Here is a 21,807-nt window from a genome sequence, read left to right on the forward strand (position 1 = left end):
CTTCGACCCACACCTTACTATCTTCAATGAAGGCCAATACAGTGTCGTCTAGCAGAGTCCATACTTGTTCATGGAAACTGCCAGAATTGAGTAACTGCCTTATTTAGCTAAATACATGCTATATGAACGCCAACTAAATATGAAGTAGAATTCTGTGACTGTTCGCTACTGTCACTTTGTAAAACTATTGTCCATGAAGTTGGTGTGCTAAATATATAAAAATGAAAATATGTTCTTGAGTGAAGTCCTTTATTTACCTACCTGGTCAAAGCTAGAGATAAACAAAAACGACAGCAACAACAACAACAACAACAACGACCAGAATAAAGTGAGTGTAGAATAACGTGTTCAGCCCGGAAACAGAATTCAGACTGACAGTCTGAGTGGAATTAGACTAATACGAGAGTCGCCTGAAAAGTTCATAGTTCGTTTACTTACCTGATTATTACAATAGCAACATGAAGTAGCCATTGAACAGACAGGAGAACTTTTTCAGTAATGTTAAATCGCTTGCTATTCAACTCTTTAGCGATATGAAATCATAATAGTAATATTAAATAAATGTTATTCAACCGACTGAGTAACTGATAGCGCCGTCTATATGCTGTTCAAACGATTCTCAAATTGATACCGTGATACCAACATGAAGTAGCTCTTAAGTCAATAGGTGAACACCATATAATTAGAGTAAAGCATCATGTTGCTTGCTATTCAGCCAACTGAGTAATTAGTTCTTAAATACCAGTGTCATTCATTATCCACCAGAATGAATAACTGACGTCTTTATGTTGAGACTTCAAGATACTAGTTACCCAATAGACAACTTAATATGATAACGGCGGCAACAAGTAATTATTCCCTACGTTGACGACATGACATCATAATATGATAGATATGACATCATAAAGAGAAACAACATCACTCAATTTCTGAAGAAACACTATGTAGTCATTAAAGAGGGAAAATACATGTCATGATGATTAGTAAATTAGGTGCTGCTTTAGCGTGCAGTCTACCGCAGTATTCTTAGTCGACGTTATGAAATGATCTGATCTGGGTTGGTTTTAGGGTTAGTTTCTAGGGTCAGGGTTAGGATTTAGAGATAGGGTTAAAGTTTAAGGTTATAATTTAGGATTAGGGTTTAGGGTTAGGGCTTAAGGGTTAGGGTTTAGGGTTATGGTTTATGGGTTATGGTTTAGTGTTAGTGTTTAGGATTAGGGTTAGTGTTTAGGGATAGGGTTAATGTTTAGGATTAGAATTTAGGATTAGGATTTAGAGTTAGAGTTAGGTTAATGATTACGGTTAGAGTTAGGGTTTAGGGTTAGAATTCAGGGTTATGGTTAGGGTTCACGATTTGGGTTAGAAGCTTAGGTCATGGTTAGTGTTTTGGGTTAGGGTTTAGGGCTATGGTTAGGGTTAGGCTTAGATTGCATGCTAAAGCAGCACCGGTAATTATAAATAAAATGAAATTCTTAAATAGCAATAATTAATAACAATGCATTTTGTCATTGTCTACCAGAATGACTGACGATTTTATGTTGAGACATCAACGGTTAGTCACTTAATTGACAACCTAATATGAAGACGACGACAACAATTAGTTATTCAGTAGATTGACATGACATCATGAAGAGAAACGATATCAGGCAATGTTTGGAGAAATACTACGTAGTCATTAAAGAGGGAAAATATGTATCATGATAACTGGTTATTAGGTGCCTCGTTAATGTGCAGTCTACCATGGTATCTGTAGTCAATGTTGTGAAATGATCTGATCTGGGTTGGGATTAAAGTTAGGGGTTAGGATTAGGATTAGGGTTAGGATTAGGGTTTAGGAATAAGTGTAAAGTTTACGGTTATAATTTAGGATTAGGATTTAGGGTTAGAATTTAGTATTAGAATTTAGGGTTAAAGTTAGGTTTGGATTTAGGGTTAGGTTTAGTGTTTAGTGTTAGGATTTAGGGTTAGGGCTTAGGGTTAGGGTTTAGGGATAGAGTTAGGATTTAGGATTTGGGTTAGAGATTAAGGTTTGGGTTAGTGTTTAAGGTTAGGGTTAGTGTTTAAGGTTCGTGTTTAGGGTTAGGGCTTAGGGTTATGATTAGGGTTAGACTGAGCCTGCATGCTAAAGTGTAAATGACCAGGTCGACTGCATGCTAAAGTAGCACCGATAATTATAAATAATTAATCGGGAAAAAAAATGAAACTCTCGGATAGCAATAATTAACTGCAATGCATCATGACGGGGTTTCCACAGGTCAATATTAGGGCCGATACATTCTAGCATTGATGTCATTGTAGGTGTTACGTAGATGTTACTGTCATAATGCAACATCTGGAAGAGCTACCTTAAGGCATCTTGGACCCCTTAACATCAACAGCTCCTCGGGAAGGCACCCTCTCTTTTCCCTTCCATCCGGCCTACAGGCGCACACTAGGCCCATTCACTCGGGCCATTCTTGCCACATTCACCTATCTTTCAACGAACTTGCTGGGTGATAGTACCTCCCTCTCCAACCTCAATTTCTTTTTCAGGTGGAACCTGAAAAAGTCAATGAGGCCTTGGCCAAAGAGGAAGGTACCCGTCTTCAACCTTTTCAATCGCGTCCACCACACACCCTCTTTTGCCATAGCCATCAGACAGCGAAAAATTCCACTCCCTTCCCGGCCAAATGAAGGAGGCGGGGCGATCTTCACAATGGACTTGGACGATAGACGGATGCATCCTACACGTGACAATAACTGTTCGACAAAGCTCCATAAGCCAGCAATGAGCGGACACTGTACGAGAGCATGCAGAACGGTTTTATCGCTCCGTGTGCATCTCAGACAAGCCCGATTGACTGCACACCTATGCCTGTTGAGCTTATCTTGAACCGGCAGCACTGCCAGGCCAGGGATTTCTGGAAGTTATCCTTAGTTCCCGGCCTGAAAGTTCTCCGGAAGAGACCAGCCAGTTGATCGCCCTCGACGCCCAGGACCTCTCCGAATACGTCGCCGCTTTTGCCCTCCACTAATCCCCTACAGAACTCCCAGGTGAAACTTCCATCGACCGCATTGCCGACGGCTGTGAGCGGTTGGAGTCACTCTAGGTGCCAAGCACCCTGTCTCGGTCTACGCCTGATCCAGGACTGTAGCTCTGTCAAGGAGACGAGCTACGGAAAAGTGCGTTCAACAAACGGCGACCACACCTGCTCACCGTTAAGGTATCGCTGGAGATGTCGCAGCCTCAGCGCATGTCTGCGCATCCTCAGCCACGATATGCCCAGTCCTCCATGCAGCAGGTGCTGACAACAAATGGACCGTCTGACAAGCAGTACCTCTCCCTTCCACAGGAAGCGGAAGAGCAAACGCACCAGCCCGTTCAGCCACGAAGCGGGGCAAGGGACGACAGTCAGGCTGTAGTATATGACAGATGCGATGTACGCATTCACCACCTCCGCCCAACCTTTCAGGAACAGCTTTCTCTCGGCCCATTTCTGGGTGAGACCGGACACTTTGTCTGTCACCTTGCTCCAGTTCTTGTCCACTTGGAGATCGGGACCGAACCAGACCCCGAGCAACAAGCCCTTCCGCCCAGCGCTCCACCAAGCTGTCGGTTGGCATGGGCCCACCTCTCCGACCACTGTGATAAATAATGGCAAATAAAAAAAATATATTAGGTTAATAATAATACTAATTGTTATTTTTATTGCTCTCTTTTGGTTGTTGGCCCCTATTTGTATTCCGCTTAAAGCGAAATTTCATTCCAAGCAAGAAGTCCAGAACAAAGACTGATAAATGAATGTTTATTAAAAGTAATTATAATTAAATAACAAGCGAATCTTAAATAAAATATTGTTTCATAATCAGGTGAATAATATATATGTTCATCTTACAAGACCTGGTCTCTGTTCATGTTGAATTTTAAAAAATATTATTTGCATATTCTAAAATCTTCTTGAAACTTTCTCTTTACCAAAAATAATAGATTTAACAGAAAAGGAAATAACAGCCATCAAAACACAGAGGAAAAAAAGTCAGTTATTATTCCTTTATTGTAATAATAATAATAATAATAATAATAATAATAATAATAATAATAATAATAATAATAATAATGATAACAATAAACAATTTCTTACACAGGCACAAGGCTAGTATACTAATGGCAATAGATATTAAGAATAAAATTAGTAATAAGAATAAGAAAATAATATATATGATATCGACAGTTATAAATAATGATAAATCTAATAATAATAATAATAATAATAATAATAATAATAATAATAATAATAATAATCATGGTAATGGTAATATTAAGACTCAGGGCTCAAATAAGAAGAAAAGAAAAAACGAAAAAAAGAGGGTTCGGTTGCATATAATTTCTGTGGAACAAAAATACAACAAATATTCATCAGCTTCGATAGAAGAGATAAAGAAATAAATAAATTTTAAAAAAATTAATGGACGGCAACAAAAATTGTCTTCCAGTCGAGCAGAGAGCGGCCGTCATGTCGTTAAAAAAAAAATCATTATTTGACAGAAACAATATTACGATTCCGTTTCTTCTTGATTTATTTTTGCTTACCATTTTTTACCATCTTTTTTTTTTTAAATTTTAATACATAATTGTCGATTGAAACACATGTGAACTGTTTATAGTGGCAATCATGTGTGGTGGGTATCTGTACGAGTAAGGGGACTTCCGCAGCGAGGATCAGATTTATAGACAGCTTCTATAAGCAGACGACCGTTTTCAGCAAAGAACGCTTTTACAGAGAGCGGATCGACATTGTCAGGTATGGTAGATTCTTTGCTCATGTTTTTAGTTGTAGTGCGGTTACCGATTTTCTCCTCTCGACGAGCAGTTATTACCAACTTCTTGTCTAGTGTCTTAACAGTGATCTCTTCCGGGTTATAATCTTCAATATCGATTTCATCTTTATATTTTTTTTCTTCAATGACTGGACGTGTGGCGCTGTTGTTGATCGATGTCGAGTGAGCGGCCGAGTTCGGCGGTGGCGACATAGCACTACCAATCGATCCTCTGCTTGGCGAGTCGTTTAGGGCTGCATATTCGGGTAGAGGTAATGGTGCTTCGATACTCAATATACCGTCATTCGACATCGTGCATTGTAGATTCATTGGGTCGATATCTTTGGGTATATTTACAGATCGAGAGTACTCGCGAGACACTGAAGACCCTCCTGTCTTCGATTCATGTTTAGCATGGACTTGCATTTTATCGACGTCCATTTTGACATTGACTTCTTCTGGTTTGAAATCTCGGACATCAAAGCGTACTTTGAAGACAGGTCTCCCGTTAGCATCTTTCTCAATAATACCTGTAGCATCGTCAAAGTCTCCGCATACACCTGGTTTTATGCCGGAAGCAATACTGCTCCCAACTCCAAAATCAACATCTCCTAATCGACTTGCGATGTTATCAAACTTACCATTGGGTTTTAAAGAGAAGAAACCCTTGCGAACATTTTCAATTTCATTTTCCCATTCTCGGCGGCGTCTGTCCATATCTCTGGTCATGTCTTCCCAAACTTTAGATTGACGATCTTCAAAGCTTAGATCGTCTTTGAAAATAGGAATTCGTGTCGACATTTTGATGAATTCAAAGATACTTCAGAAACACTGTAAAGAAAGAAAAAAACGGAAAGAAATTAAAAATCTTGTCGTTAACCGGAAGCATTATTTATTTAATACAAATAGTAAAGAGTTTAAAAGGAGAAAAATAACCAAAACTTCAACGATTCTGATAAGAATGAAAAGTCATCTAATATTTTGAGTAAAATAACTGGTAATCACAAGCCGGAAAAAATATCTGATAATATACGAAATAAAAACGAAACAATGTTATCGTACTCAAAAACATTCATAATGCCGACGGAAAATGGGTTGAGAATAAATTTGAAATTAAAGCGATGGAATATATTGTTTAGAATATCAGATGTAGAGCTTGATACAAATAAATTGATCTACCATAATGTTTGTTAATCGCAGTTCATTCACATAAGACTGAAAGCCTTGTGATTTAGATTGATTTGCAGAATAGCTGTTATCTATAATGCAACGCTCTCGATATGTAAAAATGAGGGAAATGTGATCGTATAGAAGAGAGCGCGCGCGCGCGCGCGAGAGAGAGAGAGAGAGAGAGAGAGAGAAGGAAAGAAAGTGTTGTATGTGAAAGTAATCAGAGTAAATAAAAAAAAGGAGAGAGAAAATGGAGTATGCGACAGTGGTAGAGAATTTGAATGGGTACCCACAAGATGTTGTTTGTAATGTAATCAAAACAAAATAATAAAATTTCACTAACATATACATATTCAATTACGCAAAAACTTCAGTAAAAATCAATATTGCAGATACGTTTTGTTTTATTGCATATCCAACTAAATTTATGTAGAAATGTTTATCTACACAAGATAACGCATGTGAATAGTTGAAAAACCAGACGCCGCAATTCTCGTTCTGTAAAAATTTCATTATAGACGTATCCTGTTAAAAAACACAATATACTTTAGAGTTAGGCGAAATAAAATCGCCCGGAGAGACTGCGGGAGCAACATATACGTATAAATAAAATCGCCCAGAGAGACTGCGAGAGCAACATATACGTATTTCGCTGTTGTTGCAGCACACGTGTCACTTTCAACATGAGGTTGAGTCAGCCAGTCTGAAGCATATAAGGACAGTGTATAAACTATATACTAGTTTATATAACGACGCTGCACAAGCAGGTTAAAATTTGAATTATGCAGTGAAAGTAGAATAAAATCTTAAACGTTTGTTTTACAATGGTTCAGTGATGCATTCAAGACAAAGATGAGTAAATAAATTCATTGGAAGTGTATTCCTCTTCCTTTCAAAAATAATTAGATTAATTTTATGAACCACACGCATAATACAAAATGGGAAATTCTGCATCTATGCTCCCTGTTCTTCTCAAAGTTCGTATTTTAGTATCAATGTCAAGATGTCACATGAATGTAAGACGGAATCTTTTCTGTTTGGTTACACCTTAGTTAAACATTTTCAATTTGGTGTATTGATGTAGTTTTCCATGCTGAATCTCAGGGGCTAATTCACTTTTTCCAGAAAAAGATTTAAAAACAAAAAGTAACAGAGATTTAAAGTTTAATTTGGAAGCTGTCATTTTGTGCGTGACTGCATGTGTTGTCATCTGTAAACAAATGAAATATTGGCGGAATTCTGCTCTATGCACGCCATATACCTCCTCATACCACCCATATAACACCCCATACCTCATGTGTTTTTAAGCATTTAAAATGACCACATGGGTAAGCAGCTTGGTAACAGCTTGGCTTGTTTCTGTGGAAACAGGTACCTATATGTCTGTGGCTTTCGAATGACTAAAATATCCAAAATTTGCAAACTTTAAAAGTTATCAACTCTTTATTTATTGACTTATGGCGAAAATAAATTTCCTGTCAATGATTACCATACAAAACTACATCATTTCACCAAATATGAAACCATTTGGAACAAAAATTGAAGAAATTGAAAAGTGGCTGCCAAACAGAAAGGATCCGCAAAATGCATTCTGCAAAATATTATGGCAGCAATCGTCTACAATTTGCTTCTCATCAGTCACATATAGTTCAGTCCTTTTTTCCTTCTATTTGTATTGATTGCGGCCATACTGGGGCACAACTTTAAATGGTTTAGTTAAACAAATCAACCTTAGTACTTATTTTCTAAAGCCTGGTAGTAATTTTATCGTTTTTTTTTAACGAAACACTAAGTTATGGGGGTTGTAAACAAACCAACATCAGTTGTCAAGTCGTGGTGGGGGACAAACACAAACATAATGGCACCATCCCTACACAAATACACACACATATACGACAGGCTTGTTTCAGTTTCCGCTTGCTAAACTCACTCACAAGACTTTAGTCAAACTCAGGCTATAGTGAAAAATATTTGGCCAAGGTGAGACTGAACCCAAGACCACATAGTTAGGAAGCAAGCTTCTTAACCATCCCGCCAAACCTGAGCCCATTTTCAGGTATATATTTCCTCAGTTATACAATTAGTTACAGTTTAGGCTAGCAAAGTAACGTGAGAATCTCGTCGCGCAACTTGGAAGAAATAGCAATCAAATTTCCCCTAATCACGCACACAAACACGCAAAAACATGCAAACACACGTAAACACACACACTCTCTCCCTCCGGCTTTCTGTCTTTGTCTCTTTTATCGTATCCATTATAGGCATGCTCCGTGTTACGGAAATGCTGTGTTCCAGAAAATCTTGCGGTAACGAAAACCCCATTATACGAGACGTACTTCCTCATAGATTTCTATGGTCATTATCTCCTATGCAATATAAAAGCAAATTTACTGCTATATAATCAATATTAGTTTTTATCTCGCTAGATGCTGCGAGTGTGAATCCCACTGGGATTAAATTTGCCTTTAATCACTGGAGTCAATAAAATAAGCACCAGACCTATTGCTAATGTTGGTTCACTCGACTGTACATCCTTCCCAGCGAGCGTTGGCATTCTGCCCTGTGGAAAGCAAAAGCGAAAACAAACATAAAATCACTATTCTGGAATGGCACAGGTAACATATAAAATTCCCAGAAATTGGCGAAGATCTCATTTTGTAAATATATATTTCCTGTAAAATATCTGAGACAATGGAGAAACATATTGCCTTTGAGGTAACTGTACTTAATAGATGATGTCAGCGAGATAACAGATGTTTAAACCGAGTTGTGATTTTTTTACATGCAAAACCCAGGAAGTATGTGTGTTATTGACCTGGTTAGTCGGTGGAGTGCCAGGAACAGCAGAATGTGGGGCGAGATGATTTACCTTATCTAATTTCGTTCCTCTACGTTCCAAAGAGAAATTCCACCTGCACTGACCTTGACTTTCATCTCTTGGAGATCGATAAAATAACCAGTGATGAGATACTGTTATCAGGCTGAAGCAGTAGAGTGCCGGCGTAAGGATCTTATAGTATTTACTCTCGTCTTGTTATGTTCTTAATTCAAGTCCCGTCGGAGGTTCTTTAGAGTCGATAAAATAAGTGACAATTATTATTTAACTTTGGTCAAAGGCGGCGACCAGACATAATTGTAAGCACGTCGGGTAAAACGCTTAGCGGCATTTCGTCCGTCTTTAACGTCTTGAGTTCAAATTCTGCTGAGGGCGACTTTGCCTTTCATCCTTTCAGGATCGATAAAATAAGTACCTGCTGAATACTGAGGGTTGATGTAATTGATTTACTCCTTCCTCGAAATTGCTGGTCTTGTGCCAAAATCTGAAATCATTATTTAACCTTGATCTAACAGACCTATGATCAACGGATTTCTAGTACTGACCATACCGTCTGTCATTGAGAAACATTCTTTTCTACTCTAGGCACAAGGACCGATATTTTGGGAGAGGGGGCCAGTCGATTAGATCGATCCCAGTATGCAACTGGTACTTAATTTATCGAGTCCAAAAGGCAAAGTCGATCTCGGCGGAATTTTAACAACTAGTGTTGGCTTGTTAACGTCCTCGTTCCTTAGCGTTTCAGCAAAAGAGTCCGATAGACTAAGTACCACGCTTAAAAAAAGAAAATAAGTACTGGGATCGATTTTTTTTTACTAAAACACTTCAGGACGGTGCCCCAGTATGGCCGCAGTCCAATGACTGAAAGTAGTAAAAGACAAAATATGAATTCTCGGTGTAATCTTATAACATAATATAAATCTGTGAAATTCAACTATTTCGTTTCTTTTTCTCTCTAATTTGCCCACACTTTCTCTCAATCAAGTTTTTATATATAACTTACTTAGCCCTCTATATGGTGTAATCTATACTACTTATGAGGTTTTTAAAAATTATTGTGTTAATGTTATGCTCCGAATTATATCTCATACAACCTTCTGCGAGAAAAAGATTGTTCTTGTTTGGGCTAGAGTCCACCTCGTTAAGTGTCAGTAATATATTCTTTTCTACTCTAGACTCAAGGCCCGAGAATTTTGGGGAAGGGGCCAGTGAATTAGATCGACCCCAGGACGCAACTGGTGCTAAATTTATCGACCCTGAAAGGATGAAAGGCAAAGTCGATCTCGGCGGAATTTGAACTAAGAACGGAAAGTCAGACGAAATACTGCTAAGCATTTCGCCCGGCGTGCTAACGTTTCTTATTTCTTTATTGCCCACAAGGGGCTAAGCACAGAGGGGACAAACAAGGACATACAAAGTGATTAAGTCGATTACATCGACCCCAGTGCGTAACTGGTACTTAATTTATCGACCCCGAAAGGATGAAAGGCAAAGTCGACCTCGGCGGAATTTGAACTCAGAACGTAACGGCAGACGAAATACTGCTAAGCATTTCGCCCAGCGTGTTAACGTTTCTGCCAGCTCGCCGCTTTAGTGTCGGTAATATATTGCGTCTAAATGAGCAGTCTGTATCATTTCCTATACATATTTGTGGCGTTGTGTCAAAAGTTAGTAATATATATATATATCTATACATATAAATTTGACATGGGCGATTCTTTCTAGTCTTGGGATTCATGGTCAAACTGTTGGGTGGAATTGCGTGTGTAGAATGATCCGGTGGTGTTGCTGGGCCTTGTATTTTTTCATAGCTCCCACGGTTACAGAGATAATCTACTATAATAAAGCTCTTGTGTTAATGAATGAGAAAAGAAGGGGTGATAGATGAATAAGGAAGGAAGGGGTGATGTCATATTTTTTTCATAGCTCTCATGGTTACCGAGATAATCTACCATAATAATACTCTTGTGTTTATGAATGAGAAAGGAAGGGGTAATAGATGAATAAGGAAGGAAGGGGTGATGTCATACTTGGTAGTGGGATGATGAAAATTGCACGCTGGTGTGTGTATGTAAAAGGGTGGGTATTCGAATGCGCGCGTGCGCGTGTTTGTGTGTGTGTGTGTGTGTGTGTGTGTGTGTGTGCGTGTGCGCGCAATGGAAGTCGGATGGTTCATCTTTGTTCGCTTAGTATTTGGGTTCATTTTTTTGATTTGCTTGAATCTTGGTTGGTTATTTTTTGTTGGTCAGTTATTTTTAGCGTTTTGACAAAAAAGTCATTCTAACATTGTTTTTTAATGTAATCGTACCCAAGCAAGTCGAATGCTTACACAGAGCAGGTTTTACAGCCATATGATCCAAACCGACCGGGTGAAACCGGGCTTAGCTGCAGAAATAGACAGTCGGTAAGATTGTTGAATTTGAAACCGGTACCTGTTTAATAATGTTCCTTTTCGGTGATTTTAAATGTCTTGCCCGCTTACGTTTTGGTATCACGCTATATTTCATGTTGAGAACAATTTAGGTCTTTTTAGACACAAGATGTGATCTATTTCTAGCACATTAAATGTCCACGTTAGTGGTCAACGTCATATATAAAAATGTACTTTAATCCCCGGAGATTGCAGATACTGTTTCTGAATCTCTTTGATTCTTTAAATGTGCTAGCTTCCTGGTAATTAATCGATATTAATTAATATATGATTTTTTTTGCCATTTTTTAATAATAATAATATATATATATATATATATATATATATATATATGGACTCTCCCGTCGATGACGACGTGTGAGTGCTCAGCTTTTGCCGATCGACCTGCACAAATGATTTGTATATAGTGAGCAAATTTATGTAATGTATATTTGCTCACTCCTTCCATCAAATCGGCTTTGCCTGAACAGGGTGCACGGTGTACCACGTGTCAGGTGTCCAAGTGATCGCAGAGCAACATGAGATGACGTGTTTTTCTCAAGAACACAACGTACCATCCGGTCCAAGAATTGAAACCACGATCTCGCAATCTTGAGTGCAACAACCTAACCACTAGGCCGTACCTATATTTAGACACAAAGTAAAAAGAAAAATTATAAAATTATAAAAGAGAATTATGAAAATACTAAAATAAGCTAAAACACTAAACACTAAAACACTAAAATAAGCTGGAGTGACTGACGAGAGTATTCGCAATTCGTTCTATTGGAATTACAGTTGGTCTCTATTGTCAACTGTGCAATTGTTCCATTGAATGGGGGTTCGGCCACACAAAACAACGACTACAATAACTATTAAGTTTCTTAATAATACCTATTGGTTTTATGTTCTACCGACAACGCAATTAACATAATGATAGGATTTTGTTTCACAATTACAGTATTGATTTCTCTCTGTCTTTTTCCTCTTTCTCTCTTTCCTTTTCTTTCTGTCTGTCTGCCAACCCCACCTCTCGTCGTCTCTTATGATATAAGATAAGAAAGAAATATATCATGACCAAGACGACAGGATATGAATTGAATTTTGTAGATTCAATAATAATGTAAACGCAGTTTTTCTACGCTATTAATGTGCGGAAAAAATAGGGAGTCTTTTGACGGAGCATTTCACGGATTGTTGGTCGTTCCTCAGAGAAGACGTACCCGGCTTTATTCTACAATCAACATCATCGGCCAGCTGCTTTATAAAGAAGTAATAAATTAGGCTAGCAACATATGGGTTGCCTAACTTGCATATCTGTGCCTTTTCCGTACATCAATAGAATAGAAAGTATGTGCTTACAGTCTTATTTAATCCACGTGGGACATTCTAATTCATGACTGCTTTATATAACAGCTGATCTATGCTATTGATCGAGGACGGAATTTGAGTATATTTTCGCTTAAGATGGTCAGCAAATCAAGAATATATATACTTAGAAGGTTGTTTTTATGGCCGGTTAGATAGTCAACTCCCTAATCAGGCATAACAAACAACTTTCCAACTATTACTACTCTAACGTTTTATTGTGTGCTTCTTTTCGATTCGATTTTTGAACTACTGACCGATTCTCTCTCTCTCTCTCTCTCTCTCTCTCTCTCTCTCTCTCTCTCTCTCTCTCTCTCTCTCTCTCTCTCTCTCTCTATATATATATATATATATATATATATATATATATATATATGTATGTACGTATGTATGTGTGTAAGTATGTATGTATGTATGTGTGTGTGTGGAGAGAGAGGGAGAGATTGAAAGATATAGGAGTGGCTATGTGGTGAGTAGCTTGCTTACCAGCCACATGGTTCCGAGTTCAGTCCCACCTTGGGCAAGTGACTTCTACTATAACCTCGGACCGACCAAAGCTTTGTGAAATAAATAATAAATACACTTGAATAAATAAAAATAAATGTTGAAAGCGGCTTTGAAGCTTCGGTTCAGTTGCCTTCGTCAGACTATCAGACAAAGGTAACTAAATTGAGACTTGTATATATACATACACACATATCTATGTATATGTATACAAACACACACATACGTACATACATATCTACGCACGCACATACATGCACGCACATATACATTCATAAAAAGATAATTATCTTAGAAAATATAAGACTGTGATATTTCTTCTGAAGCTGATACTGTTACATTGTTCCGCACCGCTTCCACGCATTCAGTTGGGCTCAAAGAATTGTGATAGTGCTTGTTCTTTCTACTGTCTACATCCAGTGATCCCTACTGTCCCTCTGCCTTTTTATCTGTCTATTTTCCCTCTTAAGCAATCAAGGTTAAAGTATTATTTCCTACTCAAAATGTCGTTCGCTATCCACTACTTGTCTGTAAAATGTCTATAATTCGTTGCTGGAGAAATATTGTTAGGAATAACATTCCATCACATATGAATCAATCTGGCTGATGTTTCCAAGCTTAAAAAAGCTGTCTTCAGAAAAGGCTATGTTTCTCTTGTTTTATGGGTGTAATCATCTCATCATAGACTTTTGGTATGTTAAATATTCTTACAGCTTAGAAATGGTTGGAAGCTATTACTAAATAACCATATTGTAGAATAAGACGTTTGAAAGGATTGAAAACAAAAACAAAAACAGTTGCATTTAGTTTGCGTGTTTCCTATAAATACTATCTAGGTATATATATATATATAAGGGCATTACTATACAAGAATGCCTCACGCTAAACTACCATAATAAACACATTTTTACCGAACGCGAGGAAAATGCAGCTCCCCAAATTAGCCCCTTAAAAACAGACTGAACTATATATCGAATCGATTTCACAGTTCTTACAATATTTTTCTAAGACAGAGAGCAAGTAGCAGTAATTATAATTTTTACAATTCCTTCTAGAATGGTGGGATCAAAGCAGCTGATGTCGTCTACGGGAGGGAAAAGAAAGTAGGCAAGGAGAAAATTCTCGAGCTTGCACGTCAAGGATTGAACGAAACGTTTAGTTTAGATGTGAAGTGAGGTTATAAGGTAATGAAAGAAGAGACAGATGTGTCCGGTAGCTAACCGGTGGTGATTGTTTACGGGAATATATTTAGGACCAATTTCCAAACGATGCTTTCCAACGATTTACGGGAGTGAAAATAAATTATTATTATACATTTGCGCACAAGATGTTGTTAGATACTCTCTTACTCTTACTCTTTTACTTGTTTCAGTCATTTGACTGCGGCCATGCTGGAGCACCGCCTTTAGTCGAGCAAATCGACCCCAGGACTTGTTCTTTGTAAGCCTAGTGCTTATTCTATCGGTCTCTTTTGCCGAACCGCTAAGTTACGGGGACGTAAACACACAAGCATCGGTTGTCAAGCGATGTTGGGGGGGACAAACACAGACACACACATATATATACATATACATATATACGACGGGCTTCTTTCAGTTTCCGTCTACCAAATCCACTCACAAGGCTTTGGTCGGCCCGAGGTTATAGTAGAAGACACTTGCCCCGGAACCATGTGGTTTCTAAGCAAGCTACTTACCACACAGCCACTCCTGCGCCTACTCCTATTTGCTGAACCTAATATATGTGTGATAGCGATCTGATGAATCTCTCTACATACACATAAATAGATGCCACAACAGAAGGGATATAACATTGAACTATCTACTGGTGTGTTGTGCACTGACATTTATAGCAGGCGCAGGTGTTTTGTAACTTTGCAAAGAGAGCACTTTTGTAAATATAGGTGCCTCATTCACCTGTTGGCAATATGTGTGAAAGCACTTGAGAACGTTCACCTGCTGGGAATAGATTAAAATCATTTGATAACATGCTACTGATGATATTAAGAAAATGCCCTCCTGTTGAAAATATTGTACATATTTAGATATTTTATGTATGAGATCATCAGGGGACATCTTATTCGTGACACTCCACGTATGCAGAGTTCGACCTTAGCAAGATCATATCAAGAAATTTTGTTCCATATTTACTGGTTCTGTCAGTCTACTTTCTATAAATATAACAACACCATCATCACCATCATCGACAACAGCGGCAATAAATCCCTTCTATTACAGGCACAAGGCTTGAAATTTTGTGGGAAGGAATTAGTCGATTACATCGACCTCAATACTCAACTGGTACTTATTTCATCGACCCCAAAAGATGAAATGTAAAGTCGAACTCGGTGGAATTTAAACGCAGAACGTTAAACCGTAAGTGATGCGGAGAAGCATTGTCCGGAGCACCTATAGGCAAGTGCCTTCTACTTTAGCCATGGGTCGACCTAAGCCTTGTGAGTGGATTTGGCAAGCGGAAATTGAAAGAAGACCTTGCAACAAACACACACACACACACGCACACAGGGTGCGATAAGTAAATTGTCGCCATTTTATATTTAATTTCGCGCATGCGCATTGTTTGTTTTTCATTTTGTCGACTACACAGTATAGTTGGGTCAGTTGGGCGGGTACCGTCTCTGAAAAAACAGCACTGTGACGCAATTCACTCAGCCAGAAATTTAGAAACGACATGCTGTATTGCTTGGCATTTGTGCCGGAAGATCCAATACGAACATTTCAGAGTGTTTGGGTGTCAATTTGAAGATTGCGATCTGAGGACATGTACCAAGATTGATAAAAGTCAAACATTCTAACAACATCATGGTGTTTGGAGTGATCACTAGTGATGGTGATGTTTCATCTTCCTCCATTCATCTTCCCACACGGCCTCAGACTCAACACGGAGACCGACATCAAGCGCCTGGCGGAGGCAGTGCTACTCTGGGTCAAGAGGGAGGCTGCTGGTAGACCCTATGTCTGGCAACAGAACTCTGCACCATGTCACACAAGCAAGAGAACTCAGTCAAGGCTGTCAGACAATTTCTGCGACCAGATCACCCCTAACATCTGGCCACCTAACTCCCCAGACTTCAACCCCCTTGATTATTACGTGTGGGGCGCAGTTAAGCGAGAGACCAACAAAACTCCTTGTAACACCAAAGATGAACTGAAGGCAAGGATTAGATTATAGCAGCATTCACCAACTTAAACAAGAAGACCGCTCAGAAGAGTTGGAGGCGATTCCGAAGCCGTCTGGAGGCCGTGGTTGAAGCCAATGGTGATTTTATTGAATAAATTTACTCGTTAGTATTTCAAGATATTTTAATGTAATTTTGGTAAATACATCTGTTAAAATGAGGTACAAAGACACTCTGAAAAGTAACCTCAAGTGGAGCGGCATTAGACCACGCGAACTAGAAGCCTCTGCCGCAGACAGAGCGTGGAGGTCTCTTACCTCACGAGCAGCAGCTGCCTTCAAAGAGGACCGGCGACAGCGTTCCGATGTTGCAAGAGAACGGCGTCACAGGACAGCATTCGCCTCAATCCAGTGAACAGACTATCGCTGTGACTTCTGTGGGCGCCTGTGTGCTTCCAGCTTTGGACTGCGGTGTCATATGCGCTCTCACCGCTGAGAACACAGACTTTGTCATCATCGGACACCGATAGACTACCAACCAATGTAAGACGGTAGCCTCATCCTTTTATCTTCTCTCATTATATCATAACCTTAATACTCTTCACAACTCGCAACCTGGTAGTATCCTTATGTAACTTTCCTTTCTAATACGTTTTGGAACATATTCATATGTCCTCAACTAATTCCTTTACTGGTTGGTTTATCGTTTGAATCAGTATAACCGATACTTTAGCCTTTGGTGACCTGCTGCCGATCATTCTTGCCTTTTATCGTATTCTTCCTTTCCAGTCTCTCTTTTCCTTGCAATTCTGCTTTTCAAACACTTGAATTAATAAACCTACCCTTTCTGATACATGAATTTAACTAACAACCAAATTTACTAATTAAATAATTATTTTCTTACTATTTTACTTACCCCTTCAGAAAACATGAATTTAACTAATTAGCATAATTAGCAAACTTACTAATTAACTTGTTTTTTTTTTTACTGTTCTAACATGTTATCGTGTCAATTCACTTGTTAGGAGGAACGGCGTGTAATTTAATGTGTTATTCTTTCATTCGTTCTTCTCTTTCCCTTCATATTCATTGACAACTTTATGTGAGGAATCTTACCACACAATTACGAATGCCACTTGAATATTGTTAACGAATCGACTGTTTGTTTATATCAGTAAAATCTTTTATCATTATCACCAACATTTTGTATTTTGCTGCATCTGAGAACTTTATTTCCTGGGTGAGTTTATCACTTTATTTTCAACATCTAACTACTCGCCGACACACCTTAGTACTTCAATGTCCAACTCACCGTATACTTCACCTAAGGTTTGTTTTTGCTGTTATTTTCATCACCGTTATTATCGCTCGGCTCTTTACGTTCAGAGTTCAAATACCACCAAGGTTAGCTTTGCCTTTCATCTTTTCGGTGTTGATAAAACAATGTATCAGTCAAGTACAGGGGTTGAAGTAAAATCGATTGTTCCCCACCTCCATAAAAATTGCTGGACTTGAGCCAAAATTTGAAATTATTATTACTATTATATGAAATCTCACAGCTTTATTATCATTATTATTATTGTTGTTGTTGTTGTTGTTGTTGTTGTTGTTGTTGTTGTTGTTGTTGTTGTTGTTGTTGTTATTATTATTATTATTATCATTATTATTATTATTATCAAAGCGGCGAGCTGGCAGAATCGTTAGCACGCGGGGCAGAATGCTTAGTGGCGTTTCCCCCATCCTTACGCTCTGTGTTCAAATTCCGCCGAGGTCGACTTCGCCCTTCATCCAGTCGGGGTCGATAAAAATAAGTACCTTTTGAACACTGGGGTCGATGTAATCGACTCATCCCCTCTCCCAAAATTGCTGCTCTTGTGGCAAAAATTGAAACCGTCATTATTATCATTATCAAGGCAGCAAGGTGGCAGAATCATGAGCATGCTGGAGAAAATGCTTAGTGGCATTTAGTTCGTCTTCACTGCCTTTCATCCTTTCAGGGTCATTAAAATAAGTACCAGTTGAGCACTGGGGTCGATGTACTCAGCTTACTCCTCACCCAAACTTGCTGGCCTTGTGCCAAAATTTGAAATTGTTGTTGTTATTATTTATTGTCTTTGCACAGCTTCTAACGCTGGAGATGTACTACGGTGCCAGCTGTTCACTACCAGTGAACCAAGGCATCACCCCTTATTTTTCCAGCACCATCCGGAGTATTCGAGCGGTTCCAGTATTATTATTATTATTATTATTATTATTATTATTATTATTATTATTATTATTATTCATATTTGTTGCTGTTGTTTTTAGAGTTATGCAACGGAGAGGGGGAAGTGAACACGATCTTTTGTAGCTATAGTGACAACGATGAATTTCTTTCGGTGTTATTACACCTCCTCAGTGAAACATAGTGAACGTACTCCATTTTGTGACCTGGTAATATATGTTTTCTACAGTATTTAAGATACTGCCTTGTTCAGCTTCCACAAAACGTACGTTTCTATTGTTTGCAAGCCAAGTATGTGAGTAAGTGTATATTCGTGTTGCATTTGTAGGCTGTATGGACGACCTTCGTACTCGTCTCAAAGGGTGTGAATCTATCTACAACATTGTTTGCAGTAATTTCTATTTATCAGAACAGTCGCGAATTTCACTGCAACAAAACATTTACATCGGCTTACGGACTTACCCCGCTGTCTCCTTTCCACCATACATAAATACACTAGGCTTGTCATGGGACACTTTGGCACACAATAAAAAGGGAACTCGTTCGTTGTTTTTCCGTCAAAACATTCCTCGAATAATCGTTCTACAAATGTCATTCATTAGAAATTAATGAACCTTTGCTCTCCTTCCATCTTTTACCTACTTACGCGCGCTCTCTCCTTCCTTCTTTTACTCTGTCCCCCCTCTCTCTTTCCCCCTCTCTCTCTTTCTTTCCCCCTCTCCTTCTTTCTCTTCCACAAATAAATAAATGCATATATATTTATATTCACGCGCGAGCATTGACATACATATAATATATTCGTGTTATGTGCTTGTGTGTGCATATATGTGTGTAGGTGTGCATTTGCACATACATACATACATACATACATACATACATACATAAACACATACATACATCACATATCTAAATATGTAAACGTGAATTATGTATGTATGTTCTAAGTTGTACGCCATAGTTTCGCACGCAGGCAAGCAACTGAAATTTGCGCAGAGGCACATCTGCGCAAGAAAATGTTCATGCCCCATGTTAACGTTTGTTGAGAATTCCCTCTATTTCGCCCTGGAAGAAACACTTTAAATGATGATATTCCTTCATGAATTGCCACAGGCTTTGACCACAAGCTTTAGGAAAAAGATTCGTTTACACTAATTATTTAAATTAGTGTTAGGGTATATAGAAGCCATTATAAATACGCGAACATATAACATATAAAAACATACATATAATAGTGTAATTCCGTGCCCAAATTAAAGTCGGACAAGTAATTGCATAAATACACACAGATAAATTTCAAATATCCACACACACACATGTACGTACGTATGTATGTATGTATGTATGTATATATGTATGTATGTTATCAATCAGTTTCATTTCTGTATTTCTTGTCCATAGAGAAAGAGCCGGACTCTAACATAGATTCAAGGCTCCTTCATTGGAACTTTTATCAACATCATCTAGGTATTTGTGCATATGTGTGTGTGTGTGCAGTATTTGGTGTTAGTGTATGCGCAGATTTGTAAGTTTGTTTTATGGATGCGTTTTTATATCTAGATGCATGCATATGTATTTATGTGATACATTTTTGGAAAGTTTTACATATCTTTACAGTTCCGTTGATGGCTTGAATCTGTAGTCTTCTAATCAGCCTTTTTCTTTCAGGTTTTGAGTATGTATGTATGTATGTATGTATGTATGTATGTATGTATGTGTGTGTGTATGCATGTATGTATGTGTGTGTGTGCATGTGCGTGTGTGTGTGTGTGTGTGTGTTTCTGTGTGTGTATAACACTAAATCCACTTACCAGGGATGGACTTATACATGCATAAAGTTGTATTTGTTTGACAAATAATTCAATCCGAGACCGAGTGCCGAAACTGAAACAGTTACAACGCTGTACGACCATAATAAACCAAAAACCTACATACAAGCGCGCACACACACACACACACACACACACACACACACACACACACACACACACACACACACACACACACACACACACACACTCATTCACATGCTGTAAACGTTTATGTCCTTATGTTTACGTTTGTTCAATTTTGTAACATACTATAAAGTGTCAAAAATTTACGTCGTACTTATTACGCCACTGAGAGAGCATTATGCTCTGCATCCGTTACGAGATAATAGCTGCCCGGTTATTATAAGTCCTGACTGAAATTTTAGTATTAGTGCTTTTCCAATTTTCCTTATTCATTTATTTTATTTAATAATGCTCTTTTATTTAATAATGATTATTTTGTCTTTGTTTATTTCCAACAAACTTAAAATGACTTTCTATGTTATCTAGTCACTCTTTAGCGATGTCCACTGGGGCCAGACAGAGGCCTTTGGATTTACACAGGAAATAGGCTGCGTATGATTGTGGGTGTATGCGTGTATCTGTGTGTGTGTGTGTGTACGCGCGCGCGTGCGTACATATAAAGACATATATGTATAGGAATATACTAAATCACATACATAATACAGAGAGATATGCACACATGCATGCATACTCCACAACTAAACAAGAAAGCATATTTAACTGTATGTGAGTGTGTGTCTGTGTATATATTTTTGTGTGTGGATGACAAATATGTGCCGACGTGCATGCACGCATGACATGCATATCATAACTTCTGAAACTCCCTCTTCAAATACCCAACTTTCTCCTTATTCCTTATTTGTAGCAACGCATTTAGCGAAACATGTGTGTACATATAGATAACGATATACTACAACGAGGTTAACAGATTCGTTTATCGGACCAAAATCTCAACGGATACTTCCCTGCGCCCATCATATCGTCGCACGCACGCACGCACACACACACGCACACACACACACACACACACACACACACACACACACACACACACACACATTGTTTAAATGTCTTTTAGTTCATGTGTTTAGGGGTGCGGAACGGGTGGTAGATGGTTACTATTTTGGAGCTGTTTTTTGTTTTCTTTACATCTGTCTTTAGAAGCATTAGATAGACTTAAGTTCTTTATGACAATCCACCTACGTACGTGACACCTTCATAATGAATACCGTCTAGTGAAGGAGGTGAGGGGACATCTATGGAGCTTCCCGACTTACTAGAAATAGTACTCATATTTTCCTTAATACAAACTAAAAAAGAAGGGATATTAGATTACGTGGACCTAATTCCGTTGTCCTACAAACCCGTTGTCAGACAGAATCACAGTAATACCGCCCTTATATAATAGGTCTAAGTCAGTGTTTCACAACCATTTGATTACTATTTCGTCCTGGTGGACTTCCACAATCGTGCAATGTTTAAAAACTAGTATTATAGAAACTTCTTTGAAAATTCCTATTTTGTTTTT

The 21,807-nt window shown here is 38.4% G+C and overlaps 1 protein-coding gene across 13 annotated transcripts in view; it reads right to left on the reverse strand.

The window, feature by feature from the left end:
• Window positions 1-3,771: 3,771 nt before the first annotated feature.
• Window positions 3,772-21,807, reverse strand: part of LOC106876553 (major egg antigen) — a 223,475-nt gene continuing 205,439 nt past the window's right edge. For all 13 annotated transcript variants that reach the window (XM_014925172.3, XM_014925149.3, XM_052967815.2 and 10 more), the window contains one exon: window positions 3,772-5,628. In XM_014925172.3, the coding sequence (XP_014780658.1) occupies window positions 4,651-5,598 (948 nt within the window). In that variant the 5' untranslated portion in view covers window positions 5,599-5,628 and the 3' untranslated portion in view covers window positions 3,772-4,650. The remainder of the gene's footprint in view (window positions 5,629-21,807) is intronic.

This window comes from Octopus bimaculoides, chromosome 5 (genome assembly GCF_046866305.1).
Source record: "Octopus bimaculoides isolate indiv1 chromosome 5, ASM4686630v1, whole genome shotgun sequence".
Taxonomy (NCBI): domain Eukaryota; kingdom Metazoa; phylum Mollusca; class Cephalopoda; order Octopoda; family Octopodidae; genus Octopus; species Octopus bimaculoides.